The following is a 22,121-nucleotide window of genomic DNA, read 5'->3' on the forward strand; positions in this document are numbered from 1 at the left end:
AAATACAGTAGATCCACGCAATGGAATACTACTCAGCAGTGAAACGAAAGGACCAATGATATATGGAACACGGATGAACCTCAAAAACATTATGCTGAGTAAAGGAAGCCAGACACAAAACAATATCTACTGTTTAATTCTGTGTGCGTGAAATTTCTAGAAAAGGTAAAAGTATAGAGACAGAAAGATCAGTGATTATCTAGGGCTGACGTTGGGAGTGGGGATTTACTGCAAATGGGCATGAGAGAACTTTCTGGAGTGACGGACATGTTCCAAAACTGGAATTATGTCATGTTTGTACAACTGCATAAGCTTACTAAAAGTAACTGAACTGTAGCTTACAATGGGTGAATTTTGGGGTAAGTACTCTAAATGTATTAGTTTGCCAGGGCTGCCATAACAAAGTACCAGACTAGGTAGCTTAAACAACAGAAATCTATTTCCTCACAGTTCTGGAGGCTGGAAGTCCAAGACCAAAGTGTGGACAAGGCTGGGTCCTTCTGAGGCCTCTCTCCTTGCTTGTGGATGTCTGTCTCAACCTGTGTCCTCACATGATCTTTCCTCTGTATGTGTCTGTGTCCTAATCTCCTCTTCTTATAAGGACACCAGTCATAGTGGATCAGGGCCCACCCTAATGCTCTCATTTTAACCTAATTACCTCTTTCGAGATTCTGTCACCAAACACAGTCACATTCTGAAGTACTGGGGGTTAGGACTTCAACAAATGAATTTTGAAGGAACACAGTCCAGCCTATAACAGTAAATTATACCTCAGTAATGCTGTTTTAAAAAGTCATTATCATGAGAAAACGGGTGTGTGTGTAGAGATACAGTTTGCGACTAAAAGAGATGTAACTACCAAATTCAAAATATGAACCTGGATGGGATTTAAAAAAAATGGGTATAAAAGACATTCTTTGAACAACTGAGGAAATTTGAATATGAGTTGTACAACACATGATGGATAATGATTATGTATTATATTAAATATTATGGAAATATTATTAATTTTCTTAGATATGAAAATGGTATTGTGGTTATGAAGCAGGATGTCCTTATTCTTAGGAGAATGCACACGGGAGCATTTTATTTTTTATTTTTTTGTGGTACGCGGGCCTCTCACCACTGTGGCCCCTCCCGCTGCGGAGCACACGTTGCGGACGCGCAGGCCCAGCGGCCACGGCTCAAGGGCCCAGCCGCTCCGCGGCATGTGGGACCCTCCCGGACCGGGGCACGAACCCGCGTCCCCTGCATCGGCAGGCGGACTCTCAACCACTGTGCCACCAGGGAAGCCCCACACGGGAGCATTTTAGTGGTGAAGTGTCATGAGACAGAGAAAACAAATATGACAAAAAGTAAATTAAATACCTAATCTAGGTGGAGGGCATATGGATGCTCCCTGTAATATCCTTTCAACTTCTCTGTACATTTGAAAAATTTTATAATAAAAAGTCAGAAGAAGAGAATTAGCAGTGAACTCTGAAGGGGTAGAAGGTTCTAAAGGTTGGAAATACACCTATATCAAAGATTTCCTTTATTCCTTTCCTTCCTGGCTAATCGAAGTAGAAAATATACTCTTCTAAAGCTCACACCCAGTTATAGCTTTCTATAAGTGAGAAGTGGTTAGTGTTTGTTTCTACTATTGATACATAAAATCTAGAATAAAACATACCACAGATTTTAGAATTTTTAAAGGTTGGCAGGGAGGAGGCCAAGGAATATGGTTATAGCTCATTTAAGAGTAACAAATAGGTAAAGACCTTTTTTTTAACATCTTCATCGGAGTATAATTGCTTTACAATGGTGTGTTAGTTTCTGCTGTATAACAAAGTGAATCAGCTATACGTATACATATATCCCCATATCCTCTCCCTCTTGCGTCTCCCTCCCTCCCACCCTCCCTATCCCACCCCTCTAGGTGGTCACAAAGCACAGAGCTGATCTCCCTGTGCTATGCGGCTGCTTCCCATAGCTGTCTATTTTACGTTTGGTAGTGTATATATGTCCATGCCACTCTCTCACTTTGTCACAGCTCACCCTTCCCTCTCCCCGTGTCTCCAAGTCCATTCTCCATGGTAAAGACCTGTTTTACTAGGAGCAGCAAACTGGTGCCCTGTGGGCTGAATACGGCTTACAAGACGTGTTCTGTTTGGCTTACATGGCATTTAACAATCAGGAGATCTTACATATAATACAGACTTCAGCTTTTTTTCTAGGTGAATCCGAAGGTTTGGCATACTAGACTCTGGCGTGGTCACAATGAATGACAGTGGAGTGGTGGCTACCCCTTGATGGGTATGAACTTTATTCATTTCTGAACCTGACTGACTCCTAAAGGAATCTGACTTTTTGACAAAGAAAATGGGTGAACAGCAAGCTGTCCCTTCTGCTAGGACTGGCTTTACCAGCATCCCCAGCTCTCTCTTCCTTCATATGGATATAGCTAATGAGAACATTATACTGGGAGGAGGGTGAAACCGAAGGGAGAGACTTTGGAAATTTATTATAATTTTAGAGTTCATAAAATCTTTGCCCAACAGTAATTAAAACTGTCTTTGGCACAAAGATAGACAATAGACCAATAGAACAGAGTAGAGAAACTAGGAAGAGACATATGGACACACTTGATTTAGGACCAATGTGGGATTGAAGAGCAATGGGGGAAAGATGGTCTTTTCAACTGTTTACCCATACGGGAAAAAAATAAACCCTGGGCTGTTGCCTCGCATATACACAAAAATCAATTCTAGGTGGACTGTAAGATGTCAATGTGAAAGGCACAGCAATAAAGCTTATAGGATACAGCAGATGAGAATACCTTCGCGACCTTGGGATAGGGAATGATTTCTTAAACAAAAATAAAAAAGCATCAACCTTAAAGGAAAAAACTGATAAACTATGTCAACATGAAAAATGTTGAAAGAATGAAAAGGTAAGTCCCAGAGCTGGAGAAGATATCTGCGACACATGTAACTGTCAATGGGCACACAGGCAGAATATAAAAAGAACTCCTAGAAATCAATCTTTAAAAGACAGCCCAACAGAAAAACAGCAAGAGACTTGAACAGGCACTTCACAAAAGACATCCAAATGACCAATAAACACAGAGAAAGGGGCCCAACCTTATTAGTAATAAGGGAACCACAAAGAAAACCCACAATGTGTTCCATCAATGGACGAATGGATAGAGAGGTGGTAAACATTCACAATGCGATATTGTTCAGCCATGAGAAGGAAGGAAATCCTGCTGTGTGCAACAACCTGGGTGAATCCTGAGGGCATTATAATGGAAATAAGTCAGACAGAGAAAGACAAACACTCTATTATATCACTTATATGTAGAATCCAAAAATGATAAACTCGGAGGAACAGAGAGAGTGGTGGTTGCCAGGGGCTCAGGGGAGGGTGGGGAGAATGGGGAGATATTGGTCAGAGGGTACAAACTTCCAGATAGAAGATGAGTAAGTTCTTGGGGTCTGTTATACAGCATGGTGATTACAGCTAATAATACAGTATTGCATAACTTGAAAGTTGCCAAGTAATCAGATCTTCAATGTTCTCACTACAAAAAAGAAATGGCAATGATGTGACGTGATGGAGGTGTTGCCTGATGTTATGGTGGTAATTGTACTGCAACAGATAAATGTATCAAATCAACACACTGTACACCTTAAACTTACACGATGTTGTATGTCTGTTATATCTCAATTAAGCTAGAACCGTAACTACCACATACCTACCAGGACTGTTGAAATTCAGGACTGTCAGTACCTAGGGTTGGAGAGGAAATGGAGCAACTGGAACTTTCCCATTTTGCTGGGGTGGGGATGGGGGTTGTAAACCAGTATGACTACTTTGGAAAACTGGAACTATCTACTAAAATTCAACAGCAGTCTCACTCCTGGGCGTTTGTCCAATGAAAATGTATGCATCATACAGACACCAAAAGACCTGCACAAGAGTGATTTTAAAAATCTCAAATATCCATCAACATGTGAATGGATAAACAACCTGTGGTATATTCTCACAAGGAAATGCTACACCGTGATGAAAATGAGCAAACTAGAATTATATGAAGTAACGTGGCTGTTCTCGTAAACATAATGTTGAAAGAAACACAAAAAGGAATACACAGTGTTTGATTTCACTTACATTAAGTTCAAAACGAGCAAAAGTGTGCCTCTGAAAAGGAAGGAAGAGGTAGCGACTGCGAGAGGACACGTGGGGTTTTAATGACTTATATCTTGATGTTGGGGATGGTTACACAGGTGAACTCACTTTGTGATAATTTGTCAAGCTATATGCTTAAGATCTGTGCATTCTTCTGCATGTAGGGCATACTTCAATAAGCAAGTGAAAATATTTGCCCAGATGTGAATAGCAGTAGAGCGTGTGCTATATGTCAATAAAATATTCCAAGGGTCTGCCAATCCAGTGCTCTCAGTTTTACTTAAATTACACCAAGTGCCCATTAAAGTTAAGCGCTTGGGGCACTTAGGTGCTGCTGCTTTATAGAAGTTCAATGAATTAGAAGATACAGACAATGAATTGGATGGGTACTTTTTATGGTGCATTAGGAAAGCAACAAATAGTGGTCCCATATTGCCTGGCTGGGAGCTGTAAAGAAACTGAGGAAATACTTTTCCGCTGAAAGCACAGGTTCGAAAACTGGCTAGACACATTGTCAAACTGCAGCATCAGCTGAATTCTTACCTATGGTGGTCATCCATGGGCGCAATTCAGGTCCTGCTTGACAAAGACCGGGATCCTGGCAAGTGGAATGGCGGTAGGTGGAATTGTCCAAGGACCCAAGGATGCCTGATGAATGTAGCCTATTTGAAGCACTGCTCTCCCACTGACTCTTTCCCACTAGGAAAACCTAATGACCCACCTCAATAATCAGCAGGTCCAAATGTGGCCGGGGCCTAAGGACAAGAGTCAAAAATTGTAGCGGGAAGAGGTCATTTACACCTCAAATGAACTGTAGTCATTATCCGTGCTATGCTAGGAGAAGTCAGGGAAGACTATGCACAGATTTGCAAGTGCTTGACAAGGAGCTGAAGTACCAGTTTGGATCCTGCAGAATTGGTTGCTATGGTGAGGTCTCATCGGAGACACGGTGTTCAATGTTACTGCAGGATGAAACTCTAATGGTTTGTTGGGTTGGCTGACTCAGACCTAAGCCTAGCACTGGCCCAGGCCATCTGGCAAGAAAGGTAATTGTTAGTAAGAAGACACACAAGGAGAAGTAGAGACAGTGAATGGCAGAAACTTAGACCATCTTAAGCAACATGTTGCTGAGGGGGCCATGGAATAATATGATCCCTCAGAGCTGCCTTAAAACCTGAATAGCTTCCTGGGTTTCTATGAGATTCCTTTCCCTTACTACCATGTGTATCCTTTATCAAAAACAAAGCAAAGCATTACTTGAGATAGTATATAGTCATATTGGGGCCCAGGGCAGGCCCCCAAATATGTCTCAGTGGCATATCGATTGTTTTGAATTAGTTACTTAAGAAACAACCAATGCAAGAAGGACACTTTGATGCTCCTCTCTATTTCTCTGAAACCAGGAAATAAACCTCTCATGTGAAAGGTGCCTTCCCTGGGCTGGGAGGTAGAAAGACATCATTATCGTCAGAGACAGGGAATTCAGGTCTGAGAAGCCTGTATAAATAAACCTTGCTACTTCTTTACTAATTTACTACCCAAGCCCAATCTTTGTTTAAATTCCTTATAATTATGCACCCGAACCTAAGTTTCTCTGTCCTGTCCGATCCTCACAAATTTATTGTTTCTTTATACACAAAGACATAAAAGTTACCTACTTTTGGTCACTCTCTGTGCATCATTTTGTGATCTCCTGTGCCCACAAAACTAAGTTGGGTTTTCTCCTGTTAATCTGCCTCGTGTCAATTTTATTATTAGTCCAGCCACAGGAACTCGACAGGGACAGAGGGAAATTTCCCCCTCCCGCTAATACCAATCTCTTCCCTGGAGCCAGAAAAGTCCAACTAACACAGGAAAGGCACCAGGGCAGAAGGAGGAATGAAGAGCACAGAAGGGGAAGAGTAACTGTGGGATCCTCAGCTATATGTTTCCACTGATTACTCTCATTTCTGAAAACTTTCCAACTTGATTCTGAAACGCAGTGTTCCCAAAGTTCTTTTCCTTCCTGGAATAATTCATAACCTTATGGAACTGAAGGGAAATTAGAGCTCATTCGGCACATTAGGAGAGGAGAAAATGGAGGTCCAGAAAGAAGAGATCTCCTTTTTATTCCATTTCCTTCAGCCACTCTCTTTTCCCCACCATTTAAGCATGGACGTTCTCAAATCAGCTGCCCCTTCTCCCTCTAGACTCATAATTTCAGCCTCCAATTATACATGCATCTGTCCGCTCTTAAATTTTTATCCTAAGTGCTGAATGCTACCCGCCGCTCCTTTACAATATTAGACGCCAGTGATCTATGGGGTATGTACTTACAAGTTTCACCAATACCCAAAACTCAATTTAGTTAAGATTGAAATCTTTCTCCTTCATCCCCTCCCAGCTTCTTCATTCCTGCTATTAGCAGTATCATTTTTAAAGGTTCCTTGTCTTAAACTTTGTTTGTAACTTCAAAACATTTCATACAAAAAGGATAAAGAATAAAATAACAAACACCCATGTCCCTATGATCCAGACAATATCTGGCTGTGTTTGCTTCAGACTGAACAACATTTTTATAGGTAGACATGGCTGGAAGTCCTGTGCCCCATTCAATCTGCTCCCTCCTAAGAGGGTAGTTCCTCCCCAAAGCAGGTCCTGAGACAAAGGCTGATGAGCCTCAGAATTGATTCGGGAGGTGCAGGTACACGGGCAAGGGAGTGGGGAGGTGGCTCAGGAAAGGAAAGCAGCCAGTAGGTCCCGTTACTAAGCAGCTAACACGGCGGGCAGCGCAACTGATTCCTACAGAAAAGCTCCAGCAAATGGTGTTAAACACACCTGAGAATCATTGTGACCGATGAATGGTGGGGATTTGGGTGGTGGTAGTCATTTGGGTGGCTGGGGGTGGGTGGGCGTTTCCAGCCCTCTGTGGACTCTGGCAGCCTGAGGGAAGCCTTTCGACAAAGGTGTTGGCTGTCAGAAGTTAGGCTGTTGTGTACAAAAATGGTAAGGGAATACAAGGAGAGGTGGGCAGAGTACCGACAGCATCTGTGACAGTGTGTATCCATCCTATTGACATCGTTTACCTTTACGAGTGTTAAACATTTTTAATTTTTTTTTAAAATAAATTTATTTATTTATTTTTGGCTGTGCTGGGTCTTGCTGCGAGCAGGCTTTCTCTAGTTCCAGCAAGCAGGAGCTACTCTTAGTTGCGGTGAGCGGGCTTCTCATTGCAGTGGCTTCTCTTGTTGTGGAGCACGGGCTCTAGGCGCACGGGCTTCAGTAGTTGTGGCACACGGGCTCAGTAGTTGTGGCTCACGGGCTCTAGAGCGCAGGCTCAGTAGTTGTGGTGCGTGGGCTTAGTTGCTCCGTGGCAAAACATGGTTAATTTTTGTATAATATGATATTATTGATAACACTGATGATGATGATGAAGGGGAAGAGTGGCTCTAAACATACACCAGTCAACATGAAAAGGAAGGTAGTTTGGGAAAACAACTTTGGTTCAAAGACCTGGTTAACTACTTATCGAACTTGTATCACGTGCCTGATTGATTTCCCTTTAATAGAAAGGAAAAGAAATAAAGTACACTTTATTAGACTTTGACAAAATTTGGTTTTCTCCTGTATCTTCCTTCATCTCCTTCGTTGAGACTGCAGGGTTATTAGGCTTAAACTGTGATGGCTATATAAGATTACAAGTCTTTGCGAAGAAGACTACATATGATCAAGAATGTATTAGAACATCATCTCCTTCTTAGCTGCAATCCATTCGCCTTCCTACTGAAAGGGAGAAAGGTGTGTATGCCTGTGTGTGTGGGGTGGGGGGACTGGGTGACGGAGACGAATCTCAGCCTCACCATCAGGTGACAGGCCTGCAGGGATGTTCTAAATTATTTAGCAAAGCCAGGAATAGTTTGTCTTCATTGAACCTCAGAGCCAACAGGACTCCTGATTTAACGAAATAAAACTATAAAACAATATGTTTCCTATTCTCTTTTGCAGAGGCCAAAAGGATTTAAAACAATCTTTAAATAATACTCCTCATAGATCCCACGATTGGACAAACCCAGACCTCCCTCTTTAAGAACGAGCGGACAGAGGAAAGTCACCTGACACGTGGAAAGATCCAGCAGTCCAGGAAGCTCTTTTTCAAGATCGGAACAAACAGTCACTCGTAAAGCAGACCCCATACAGCAGGATAAAAAGATTTTTTAAAGTCTCAAATTGAAACTCAAGGAGGCACCCACCAAATTTCATATTTCAAATAAGGAATGATTACAGAATTTGAAAACCCCACGGAGATAGTGAATAACTAAGCGGGTTTCGATCAGAAGTAAAATATATTGGTGAAAATAACTTCTGGAAACAGCATACATTTTACATTTAAAAGAGAGGTAATGTTTTCATAAAGTAATTCCATACTACTTCTCTACCTGATTCCATTTCCACGTAAAAACAAGGCTTATGAAAATCAATAGGAAAATACATTTCATGTCATAACATTTAAGTAGTGACTAGGATTAGTAATAAAGGTCACGTAGAATGCAGAGTCCTACACTTTAAAACAAAATGCCTTCGTATTTTATTGGAACCGTTGATCCTCCTTATAGAAAATCGTACTTTTGTAAAAAACATGAGATTGGCAGAAAATTTCAGGAATTCACGGAGTGCCTAGAGCCCCAGAGGTTCTAGTGATCAGCCTGGTGACCACTCGTGGTCTATGAACACCAGGTTAAGAATCCTTTATTCAGAGAGAAGCAGAGGACACTTACGTTGTATAGAGGGATCGTCTTCATCACTTTGTACTGCTTAGTGGGATCCATTTTATACAGGTGACGGTCAGTGACAAAAATTGCTCGATCTTCCACCTTACTAAAGCGATTCACCTGTAAGAAAACAAAATAATAAACCATAATACATCACCGAGAATGAAATCAAATGATCTGTCAGGGAAACATCTAGGGCTGGCTGTGGAGCCAGATTCTGTAATAGATGTGCGCCACCTATGACCACTCTCTGGATGCAACAGAGATGGAAAGGGAGTGTTTCCAGGTTTGTGGAATTTTACAATGCACATTTCACAAGTTTACCATCTAACAGGGAAAACAAGAAAAACACAGAAGAATTAAAGAACTAAAAACACGTAACCCAGACATTATAATGAAAGTGAAAAGGCAACCCACAGAATAGGAGAAAATTTTGTAAATCATATATCTGAAGAGGAACTTTTACCTAGAATATATAAAGAATAGAATATACGTTGTATCTAGAGTATATAACTCAATAATAAAAAGACCCCCCCCCAAATTTTAAATGGGTAAAGAATTTGAAGAGACATTTCTCCAGAGAAGACATACAAATGGCTGTAAAAAACATGAAAAGATGCTTGACATCATTAGCCATCAGGAAAACGTAAATCAGAACCACAGTGAGGTACCACCTCACACCCACTAGGATGACAATAATAAAAAAGACGGTAACAAATGTTGGCCAGGATGTAGAGAAACTGGAACCCTCACTACTGGTCGGGGTCTAAAATGATGAAGTTGCTTTAGAAAATAGTCTGGCAGCTCCTTAAATGGTTAAACATAGAATTGCCATGTGACTCAGACATTCCACTCCTAAGTATATCAACAGGGGAATTGAAAACATATCCACACAAAATCTTGTGCCTGAATGTTCACCGCAGCCTTAATCATAATAGCTAAAGGGTAGAAACAACCTCAATACCTATCAACTGATGAATGAATAAATAAAATGTGATGTATCCATACAATAGAATATAATTTGGCAATAAAAAGAACAAAGTACTGATACATGCTATAACATGGATGAACCCTGAAAACATACCAAGTAAAAGAAAAGAGTCACAAAGGACCATATGTTGTATGATTCCATTTATATGAAATGTCCAGAATAAGCAAATCTATAGAAACAGAGCATAGGTTAGTGGTTTCATAGGGCTGGGGGAGATGGGAGGTTTGGGGGAAAGACAGCTAAGGGGTGTGGGGTTTCTTTTTGGGTTAATGAAAACGTTTAGCAATTGGTTGTAGTGACGGATATATAGCTCTAAACACACTAAAACTGCATACTTTAAAATGGTGAACTGTATGTTAAGTGAATCATATCTCAATAAAGCTGTTAAAAAAAAAACCTATTTGAAACAACTCATTCTGTCCCTTTCCTAATGCACTGGGCAGGTATATTTCAGATTAAATTCCCTAAAACATGTTTATGAATCTACATGTTCTACATTAAATCTACTTACGTTAAGTGAAATAAGTCAGAGAGAGACAAATACTGTATGATATCACTTACATGTGGAATCTAAAAAACACAACAAATTAGTGAAGATAACAAAAAGAAGGAGACTCACAGATATAGAGAACAAACTAGTGGCTACAAGTGGGAGACGGGAGGGGTAGTATAAAGGTAGGGGAATAAGAGGTACAAACTATTAGGTATAAAATAAGCTACAAGGATATATTGTACAACATGGGCAATATAGCCAATATTCTGTAATAACTATAAACGGAGTATAACCTTTATAATTGTGAATCACTACACTGTACAGCTGTAACATACAAAAAAGATTAAATATTCAAAAACAGATAGTGCCTTCCTCTTGCATATAACATAAATAATTTCCTCATTATTATTACTCTCCATAAAAAGAATGCACCATATGAGAAGGCAGTAAGTGCCCACACAGGAAGGATTCAGTGTAAGCTAAACAGACGTCTGATGTGGGTGCGGTGGAAGGGACGGGCTTTAAACAGGAGGTCGAAGGATCTCCAAGGTACCCTGCCACTCAGATTCTACGATCCCTTTATCTGACTTTCAAGAGTTTTCCTATCTGCCACTATTCTACTTATTTGACTTTACATATTTCTTCAAGGGCTCTGGCTCTTTTCTGACAGGTTTCCTCATGTAATGCTCTCTCTTAACTGTTTATGATTTTCTACCCCCTCCTTTTTCTCTTTATCCATGTATATGTCAAGATACTGCTCAATTTCTCATTCTATTATAAAACCTCTTCAATTCCTCTAGTAAAAAATGATCATTCTGGGCTTCCCTGGTGGCGCAGTGGCTGGGGGTCTGCCTGCCGGTGTGGGGGACACGGGTTCGGGCCCTGCTCTGGGAGGATCCCGCATGCCGTGGAGCGACTGGGCCCGTGAGCCACGGCTGCTGAGCCTGCGCGTCTGGAGCCTGTGCTCCGCAGCGGGAGAGGCCGCGACGGTGGGAGACCCGCGCACCACGATGAGGAGTGGCTCCCACTTGCCACGGTTGGGGGGGCCCTCGCACAGAGGCGAGGACCCAACACAGCCAAAACTAAATAAATTAATTTTAAAAAATGGTCATTCTTTTTTTCTATTTAAAAATTTTTTTTAATTAAAAAGTTTAAAAAATTTATTTTTAAAATTGAAGTATAGTTGATTTACAACGTTGAGTTAGTTGCAGGTGTACAGCAAAGTGATTCAGTTATACATATGTGTATCTATTATTTTTCAGATTCTTTTTATTTATTTATTTATTTTGGCCATGCCGTGCTGCATGAGGGATCTTAGTTCCCCGACCAGGAATCGAACGTGTGCCCCCTGCAATGGAAGCGTGGAATCTTAACAACTGCACTGCTAGGGAAGCCCCTCAGATTCTTTTCCCCTATAGGTTATTACAAAATATTGAGTACAGTTCCTTGTGCTATACAGTAGGTCCTTGTTGGTTATCTACTTTATATATAGTAGTGTGTATATGTTAATCCCAACCTCCTAATTTATCCCTCCCACCCCTTTCCTCTTTGGTAACCATAAGTTTGTTATCTATGTCTGTGGTTATTTCCGGTTTGTAAATAAGTTCATTTGTATCTTTTTTTTGTGTTTTACATTCTATATACAACTGATATCATATGGTATTTACCTTTCTCTGCCTGGCTTATTTCACTTAGTATGATAATCTCTAGGTCCATTCATGTTGCCACAAATGACATTATTTCACTCTTTTTTCATGGCTTTTTTCTGAACTTCTACAACACAGTTGTAGAATCAATATATAGGATATATGCAGAATTAAGAATGAAACAAAAAATTGACCCTGAAACCAAAAAGCACAGGTTTTACTTTTAAAGCAGGATGCCTGAGAATAGGAGAAACTATTAGTCTAAGTGCTTTTTTTTTTTTTTTTGCGGTACGCGGGCCTCTCACTGTTGTGGCCTCTCCCGTTGCGGAGCACAGGCTACAGACGCGCAGGCTCCAGACGCGCAGGCTCCAGACGCGCAGGCTCAGCGGCCATGGCTCACGGGACTAGCCGCTCTGCGGCATGTCGGATCTTCCCGGACCGGGGCACGAACCCGTGTCCCCTCCATCAGCAGGCGGACTCTCAACCACTGTGCCACCAGGGAAGCCCCAGTCTAAGTGCTTTTGCTAAAGGAAAACACTGGCTACATCATTACTCTTCGCTTGTGGAAAATGATAGGGAGGAAGGTTGGCCGATGTTTATAAAACCAAGACAATTGAGTTACATCTATCCTTAGTCTCTTAGAAAGCAGAAGTTCTCACTTAATAATTGGAATGCTTTAATAATTTTAAGGACAGCTGACTTGTAACTTTTAGACCATGGATGCCTGTCATGAAAAATATACTTGCTAAAATAGCTGTGTGGAATGCTGTGTTTTTTAAACTTATAGTTGAAGCTATGTTTAGCAAAAGATGTTGATTTTACTTATTAATCTTGTGATAATAAATCTACTGACTATATCGTCACTAATCGAGCTCTAATTAACTGAGCCAATATCAAAGGTTATAGATTGTCTTAAAACTGGAAGTCTATCCAAAAGCTGCTTTCCTTATAAAATAGCTACAAATAAGTTATCAAAATAGTCATAAATAAGACTAACAAATTCACTTCAAAACAAAGTAAAAATCTCACATACAACTGTAGGATTTCTTTTTTTTTTTAAATGAAGGTTAAGAAACAGCTAAACTAATTTGTGGAAAAAGAAATCGGAACAGTGGTTGCCTTTGGTAGTGGTGGGGCTTGGTTGGGAAGGGAGCTGAGGGAGCTCTCTCCGGTGATGGAAATGTTCTGTATCTTGATGGGGTTGTGATTTACAAAGACGTGTGCACTAGTCAAAGCTCAGTGAACTGTATACTTGAGATCTGTGCATTTACCTGTACATAAATTATAACGCAATACAACCAAATGCATGAACAGAACAAGAACAATGTAGAATCTCAGATATCCAGGGCAGGTTTTTATTTATTGCCTTACTATTTCATGAACAGTACTCCTGTGTTCCAGCCTGCCTGGAAGCTCCTTGAGGGTAATGACCGTATGGTGCCTACTTTCTTGTACCTCACAGCCCCCTAGTACAGAAGTGGGCAACCTGTAGGACTTAGTACATCCTTGCTGACCAGTGGGTTTTGAGAGTACTTTTTTTTTTTAAAGCTTGCTTTTACTTTCTTTTTAAAATTTATTTATTTATTTATTTATGGCTGCATTAGGTCTTCGTTGCTGCACGCAGGCTTTCTCTAGTTGCGGCAAGCGGGGGCTACTCTTCGTTGTGGTGCGTGGGTTTCTCATTGCGGTGGCTTCTCTTGTTGTGGAGCATGGGCTCTAGGTGCGCAGGCTTCAGCAGTTGTGGCTCACGGGTTCAGTAGTTGTGGCTCACGGGTTCAGCAGTTGTGGCTCACGGGTTCAGCAGTTGTGGCTCGCAGGCTCTAGAGCGCAGGCTCAGTAGTTGTGGCGCACAGGCTTAGCTGCTCTGCGGCACGTGAGATCTTCCCGGACCAGGGCTCGAACCCGTGTCCCCTGCATTGGTGGGCAGATTCTTAACCACTGCGCCACCAGAGAAGTCAACAGGCTTTGAGAGCACTTTTAATCCCACAGGATAATTTCAAGTAGTCTTCTTCCCTACATGAGCCAATCAGTGTTGACGACAGGAACTGTCTGGCTGGAAAACAGATGGAAGACGGCTGCAGCACACTGCGGAGGATGCATTATGTAAGAAAAGCATTTCCCCAGTGGCAAGCGAAAGCATAGTGGCTCAACAGCTTCAGGCCCCACTGCCCAGTTGGGTCGTGGAAAAGCTTCATGTCTTCACTGAAGAAAGAGCAACCACGACTCCTCACTTTTTTATTTCTGAGGCTGGCAGCCATTTTATTAGTCAGCTGTCTCCGTCATGAAAAGCTCCCTAACATGGCATGTACTATATAAGCACATGGATTACTGTTTTGTTATTTTTTATTCTCCTTGTTGAAATGATTGAGGTTTACTTGTACATTTTCTTTTCTCTCATAAAGTTATCTTTTCCATGCATTAATTTAATTTTTCCCTTCAGAGTCTAAGTCCCTGGAGGGCAAGACTTTTACCACCAGCCATCACTACAAGACTCTGCACACAGAATGCCAACGGACCTGAGGAGCTGTCCTCAGTGGTTCCGAGTCTGTATTTGTAACGCTGCGTTGCTTGGTAGTAGCTACCCTTCTAAGATCTCTTTTATTTATTTATTTATTTTTATTTAAGAACTTTTTTTTTTTTTTTTGGCTGCCCTGTGAGGCTTGTGGGATTTTAGTTCCCCGACCAGGGATTGAACCCAGGCCCTCAGCTGTGAGAGCACGGAGTCCTAACCACTGGACTGCCAGGGAAGTCCCTAAGATCTCTTTTAGACTCACAACTTCATTGAGAAATGTGTCTGTTTATTACCAGAAATCTAAAGATGGGATTGAGCTTATTTGTTTCTACATTTTGAAATCCAGCACCTGACTCCTATTAATTGAAAAAAAGTTATACTGGTAAGCATTTACTCAAGTTAAGTAATTTGATAATTTTTTCCCCCAAAATTTACAATGTGCATTTTCAAGCACTTTAAAAACTGCTGATGACATACGAAGGAATGACATGAAGTCCTCTGTTACAATAGGAGTCTGAGACTGGTAGATGGGAGTTGAGATAGATAAGAAACTAAAAAGTGAAAGTAATTTCATAGAAATAAAAACATAATATAAATATAATTTCACATAAAGAAAACAAAACTGGATAATGGGTTTGGGAGAAAATGTACGTATGTGGTGCTGCAGAGTGCTACTTTGTTAGAGAGTCAGAGAATGCCCACATTTGCAGGCAAATCTTTTCCTAACAGACAGAATTAACCACATGATATTTTTGTAAATAAGTAGTTAACAACTTGCTGATTAGGATGGTTCAATTTTAGATTTGGGTAATATTTAAATCAAGATACCAAGCACTGAAAATTTCTGAATGACTACCATGTCATGTGTCTCAGTGACTGAAAGGAAAAGGAAAGCAAAACAAAACAAAACAAAACAAAACAAAACAACAAAAGAACCCACTAAGAACCTTCCCCTTAGTAGACTAGAAGGTATAGTTGTGATACAGTTAACTAAATTAGGATAGGTAGGGTAGGATATAGTGGAATATATTGCTATAGGTAGGATACAGCAAACTAAACTTCAAGTTTTAGTTTGAATTTTATTGTCTTCTCCCCTTTGCCTCATAGTTTTAGAAATCAGTCCATTTTCTAAACATTCCTTTACACGGAGCATATTTTCCAGCCTTCAACTTGACAAAAATGGTATCTGTAATTACGAGAAAAACAGAGTCTATGTGGTAAAGTAATAGCCAGTCTTGGTAGTAATTATTTACTTCACATAGCAACTGTTTTTGCCATAAAAGAGAACTGGCACTTGTCATAAGAGTTGAAACAAGGTGGTTGCAGAGCTTCTACATCAGCGTTTTTCTGAGTTGTTTTGCACAACCCTAGCCTTGTGCGATGCTTTGTGAGAGACAGGTTTCCAAGTCTAGCGGGTTTGAGGAACTGCAAACCTCGTCCCCTCCCCCTTCCCCCCTTCCCCCCACCCCCCCGCGCCTACCAGTGGTGTTCAGATCCCACAGATACATCAAAGGCTTATAGAATTCTGCACTTAAAAAGCATGTTTAACTGTTTAACCCAGCCTTTCCCAAATACATTTAGTTGTGGAACTCTTAAAAAAACAAATTCATATTCAATGGAACACTGGTTTGTGAAAACCCTCTGGGAGAACACTAGTCATTTGTATCCATCTTAGAGTACAGAAAACAGAGAACATCTAAAATGAAATCTGAATGACAAGTAAAAGTAGGGCTCCTCATCTTTTGTGAAATCACACTGAGAAATATGAGTGTGTTGCAAAAGAAAATGAAAAAAACAAAACTTGTTGCATAATTTCACAAGGTCACACAAGATTCAAAAAAACAATAGGCACGGTGGTAAAGTGGAGGGTATAGCCCTTCTTAGGATGTGTCCATGAGTTAATCTGGAAATCAACAAACAAAAACCTAAAAGCAGCAGTTACACTGAAGCACTGTTTAGAAACAATTCATTCTTTTTAATGTAGAAATGTAATTTCTAAAGAGAACAGGTCGTAAGACTTTACCTTGAGGTCTAGCAACTCAAATCATCCTTAAAGCATGAATCAAATGAGTGCGAAGGACATAGATGTAACGAAGGACTTTTCCTTTGAGTTGCATAACTCAGCTCAGTCAAAACGGCAAAGACAAATGTCTTACGTACACATGTGAATTTGTAAATTCAGACTTACTTAAAGTAGTTCTGGCATAGGGACACAATCTTTGTTCCTCTTAAACTCATAACGTAAAAGAAAAACTAGATCACAGACTCAGTATTAGATAAGATCTCATCTGATGTCTCCTATTACCCAAGCTAAAACCCTCAACCAGAGAAAAATCCCTATCACTTGCTCTTGCCTGAACACTTCCAGGGATCTGTCTGTAGGTTTCATCAAGTTTCCCTGGAGTCAGACCAGGAGAGGACACATTATGGGTGCAACTAACTATTTACCAGGTCTCCCACCTTAAAGGACATTTTATAATTGTAGTTAATGGAAAGTGGCTGTTTCGAAAAGAACCAAAGCATAAAGAAGAGGCTTTAGTAAAATCATATCGTTTCCCTCGGTTCATCCTTGGGGATTGAAAAGTTTCTAAAGATGGCATTATCTAAGCTATAATGTGAAGAAAGACACTGTATAATTTTGGATGGAACTTAGAAATACAGAAGCATGACTAAAAAGTTTTCAGTTTTTATGCAGTAGGACCCAGGGAGAGACATACTGTCAGACATCAAATTGCTATCAGTAGAAAGACAGAATCAGAGATGCCAGGCTTTTCTATAGCAGATGATGTAATTCTCAAAACCATCCAACTCCCTCTGATCAGTTGTTCTGATGACTAATTTGACTTCCCAGATATCTTGATACTAGAAAGGAAGGTATCCTAGATAGTAGATAAATTCACTAAATGAATTCACTAAAATGGTACCTTCCTTTGTCAAATTCAAAAACTGGCATTATGGCTTATACTGTTTTGTGTGGGTGTGTGAATCTGGTTAGCAAAAGTCATTTCTTGGTTGTCTGATCAGCTCTAGGTATACTTATAAAATAGAGTTTCTGGATCTAGGAGTGCAGAATTAGACTCTACACTTTGGTAACCAGCCCAACCTACTGCCAGCAAGCTTTTCTTGGAGACATGTATTTCATTCTAAGTTTAAAACAAGCTGCTCTCTATTTTGTTAAAAAGTCTGTATTGTATTGAGTTGATCTTTTTTCCATAGAATATCTGAACGCTAATACCCATTAAATAATAATTCCCCATTACTCTCTCCCCCCAACCCCTGGTAGCCACCATTCTACTTTCTGTTTCTATTAATTTGACTGTTCTAGATATTTCATGCAAGTGGAATCACACAAGGTTTGTCTTTTTGTGTCTAATAACTTAGATAGTATCTTCAAGGTTCATCCACATTGTAGCATGTATTTCATTCCTTTTTTTTTTTTTATGACTGAACAGTATTCCACTGAATGGACACACATATTCTTTACCCATTCTTCTGTTGATGGACATTTGGGTTATTTCCACCTTTAACTACTGTGAAGAATGCTGCTATGAACACTGCAGTACAGTCAATTATCTTTTAAAGAGATTTAAATGATAATAAAAGTTGTAGGTATTTACCCACGTAGCTACCGTTTCCCTTGCTCTTCATTCTTTGGGGTATGTCCACATTTCCTTCTGCCTGAAGGACTCCCTTTAACATTTCCCATGAGTGCATACCTTCAGACATGCCTAAAAAAGTCTTTATTTCACTTTGGTTTTTGGAAGATACCCTTTGCTAGATACAGAATTCTATGTTGACAGGTTTGTTTTTCTTTTCTTTCTATAAAAAAATTTTAAAGTTGGTGCTCCACTGTCTTCTCACTTGCATTGTTTCTGACAAAAATTCGGATGCATCCTCATCTTTTTCCTCGGTCTCTTTTCTCTTTATCACTGGTTTTAAGCAGTTTTGTCATGTTGTGCCTTGGCGTAGTTTTCTTCATGTTTTTTTGTGTTTGATGTCTGTTGATGAGTTTATAGTTTTCATCAAATGTGAAAAAATTTCAGCCATTATTTTTTCAAATATTAAAAAATTTTCCCTCCTCTTCTCTCTTACAGAGACTCCACATGCACTTATATTAGGCCACCTGAAGTTGGCTCATGGCATCCTAATATTCTGTTCTTCCGGGGAAGCATCTCTCCCCGCCCCCCAACCCTGTGTATTTCATTCTGCCGCGGAAGCAGGGAGTCTTAACCACTGGGCCACCAGGGAAGACCATGTATTTCATTCATTGCTATATCTTCAAGTTTACTCTTCTTCTGCATATGTCTAAACTGTTAACTCCAACAAGCGTATTTTTTTTAAACCGCAGACACTATATTTTTCATTTCTATTCATAAAATATCCATATTTTATTAAAACAATTGTTTTAATGACCTTGTCTGTTAATTCTATAATCTGTGTCAGTTCTGGATCAGTTTGATTGATTTTTCTTCTCATTTTAGGTTATGGTTTCCTGCTGTTTTTGTATGCCTGGTAATTTTTTTTTTTAATTAATTCATTTATTTATTTATATTTTTGGCTGTGTCGGGTCTTTGTTTCTGTGCGAGGGCTTTCTCTAGTTGCGGCGAGCGGGGGCCACTCTTCATCGCCATGCACAGGCCTCTCACTGTCGTGGCCTCTCTTGTTGCGGAGCACAGGCTCCAGACACACAGGCTCAGTAGTTGTGGCTCACGGGCCCAGTCGCTCCGTGGCACGTGGGATATTCCTGGACCAGGGCTCGAACCCGTGTCCCCTGCATTGACAGGCAGATTCTCAACCACTGTGCCACCAGGGAAGCCCTGCCTGGTAATTTCTGATTGGATGCCATGCACTCTAATTTTATCTTCTGAGTGCTGGATATTTTGTATTCCTATAAATATTTGAGGGCTTTGTTCTGGGACACTGTTAGATTACTTGGAAACAGTTTGGTTCTTCTGGTGACTTGTTGGGTGGGATTAGGGCAGTGTTTAGTCAGGGCTAATTATACCCCACCACTGAGGCCAAGATTCTTGTCAGGATTCTACCCAATGTCCCATGAATCATGAGGTTTCTCCAATCTGGCTGTGGGGACAGGCACTACTTGCAACCCTGTGTGAGCACTGGGCATTGTTACCTCTGATTCTTTGCATGGTTCTTTCCCAAGCCTTGGGTGGTTTCCTCACATGCATGTGCTGAACTACTCAGCTGAATACCTGAAGTGGACCCTCTGAAGATCTCTGGAGTTCTCTCTGTGCACTCTCTCTGCTCTGGTACTCTGTGCTGCAAACTCTAGCTATCTTAGAATCTCCCAGCTCGCAGCTCTGTCTTTCCAGTTAGGGAGCCTACCGAGCTCTGCTTTGGCTGCCCCCTGCTCATGCCACAGACCAGAACTCTCTCCAGGAAGTAAACTGGCTAATGGTAGGGCTCACTTCATTTGTTTCTCATCCTTCGGGGATCACTGTCTTTCCTTGCTGGATGTGCACTGTATTTTTTTTTTTTAAATTGAAGTATAGCTCATTTACACTGTTGTGTTAATTTCTGCTGTACAGCAAAGTGACTCAGTTATACACATATAAACATCCTTTTTAATATTCTTTTCCATTGTGGTTTTGTCCCGGGATATTGACTATAGTTCCCTGTGCTATAGAGTAGGACCTTGTTGTTTATCCATTCTATATGTAATAGTTTGCATCTGCTAACCTCAAACTCCCAGTCCAACCCTCCCGCATGTGCACTGTCCTGAAAACCAGTTTCACATATTTTGTCCTTTTGCTTTTTTAACCTTTATCCTTTCATTCATTTTAGTAGATACACTGTATTCTACTGTGTTCATACATGATTATTTATTAATCCAATCACATACTGATGCATACTTACGTTTTTTCACCCAGTTTTTTGACTGCTACAATGTATGAAACTATTCATATATCTATCTTTGGATATATGTGTAAATATATTTCAGGATAAATCCTGAGTTATGGAATTCCTAGATAAAGTGATCTGTGTATTTCATTTTATTTATTTTTTAAAATTTATTTATTTATTTATTTTTGGCTGCACTGGGTCTTCATTGCTGTGGCGAGCAGGGGCTACTCTTCGTTGTGGCATGCAGGATTCTCATTGTGGTGGCTTCTCTTGCTGCGGACCTCGGGCTCTAGGCGTGCAGGCTTCAGTAGTTGTGGCTCACAGGCCTAGCTGCTCCGTGGCATGTGGGATATTCCCGGACCAGGGCTCAAACCCGTGTCCCCTGCATTGGCAGGCGGATTCTTAACCACTGTGCCACCAGGGAAGTCCTGGTCTGTGTATTTTAAATTTTGATAAGTACTGCCAAATTGTCCATTCAAAAGGACTGTACCTTATACTCCTACCAATAGCATTTCCCTAAACCCTTGAGAATACTGGTTCTTATCAACACTTTAAAGTTTGCTAAATTTATAGTTGAAAAATAATATTTCACTATTTTGATCTGAATAATACTGCAATTATGCACTTTTTGAAGATGTGATACAAAACAGCTCTAAAATCACCTAAATCTGGACCTTTGTTATAAGTAATTCTTTGATAATTTTCTTAATTCCTCCTTTGGAATATTGGCATATTTATGTCAGTATCATTTCTGGGGTCAATCTAGGCAATATTTTTCTTAAATTCACCCATTTCATTGGTATTTTTAAATTTATTTGCATAATTTTTCAAAATGCTCTTTTACAATCATCTCAATTTTCCCTCTCTTTTTTGAAAACAAGTGTTTTAAGGTTTTAAACACCAACTATATCCCTTTCCTTCCACTTTCCAGTTTCCATATTTCCACTTGCTCAACTGCTCTCATCCCCAGGTAAAAAATAGTGCTCATGTGTCCTGCTTCAGATAAGCAAATATAGTCATAGCACATAATTCCCCTCCACCCCACTTCCAAGTCTCACTATGTCCTTCTCCCTTTTCCAAATTACGTTTTCTCCCCGTTCCCTGTTTTTTTAAAAAAATCATAATAAAACATGTATAAACAGTACTGAATGGCCGTTAAATACAAGCCAGACCCGTGTGCTACAGACAAAGTGCTATCAAAGATACATGCAGAAAAATACAAATCCCTGACCTCAGGGAGATCCCCCTTCTCCTGTCTTAAAAAGAAATGGCTACCAAAAATATTCACTTCCCTAATTAGTCTTTATAGCCTAACCCCAAACTTGTAGTCACTTAGCCATTCCATCAATGCCTCACCATATATACAGGTAGAGCTCACTGATGATGCAGCCAGTTATGTACCTATTGTTCTGTTTTACTGTGGTCATAGCTAAGTCAGTTTCACCTGAAATCAGTCTTTTCTTTCCAAGGAGGTCTCTTTCAAGCTTGCCTTACCTTACGGACATGACAGGAAAAGAGGACGTTCATGTATTTGTCCTTCCGTTTCAGTTCATTCGCAACGGGGACGAAGGTGCCTGAGGTCTGAGGTGTATCTGGCTTCTGAAAGAAAAAGGAAACACGATAAAATGAGTATGCTTAAAATTTTATTTTATTTTATTTTAATTAATTAATTAATTAATTAATTTTTGGCTGCATTGAG

General features: G+C 40.2%; 1 protein-coding gene across 6 annotated transcripts in view; it reads right to left on the reverse strand.

Moving 5' to 3' along the window:
* MYO1D (myosin ID) overlaps window positions 1–22,121 on the reverse strand; it is a 348,947-nt gene that overhangs the window by 132,256 nt on the left and 194,570 nt on the right. For all 6 annotated transcript variants that reach the window (XM_060133821.1, XM_060133826.1, XM_060133823.1 and 3 more), the window contains 2 exons: window positions 21,917–22,021; window positions 8,925–9,038 (listed from right to left, as the gene is read on the reverse strand). In XM_060133821.1, the coding sequence (XP_059989804.1) occupies window positions 8,925–9,038; window positions 21,917–22,021 (219 nt within the window). The remainder of the gene's footprint in view (window positions 1–8,924; window positions 9,039–21,916; window positions 22,022–22,121) is intronic.

Source organism: Lagenorhynchus albirostris, chromosome 20 (genome assembly GCF_949774975.1).
Source record: "Lagenorhynchus albirostris chromosome 20, mLagAlb1.1, whole genome shotgun sequence".
NCBI classification, from domain to species: domain Eukaryota; kingdom Metazoa; phylum Chordata; class Mammalia; order Artiodactyla; family Delphinidae; genus Lagenorhynchus; species Lagenorhynchus albirostris.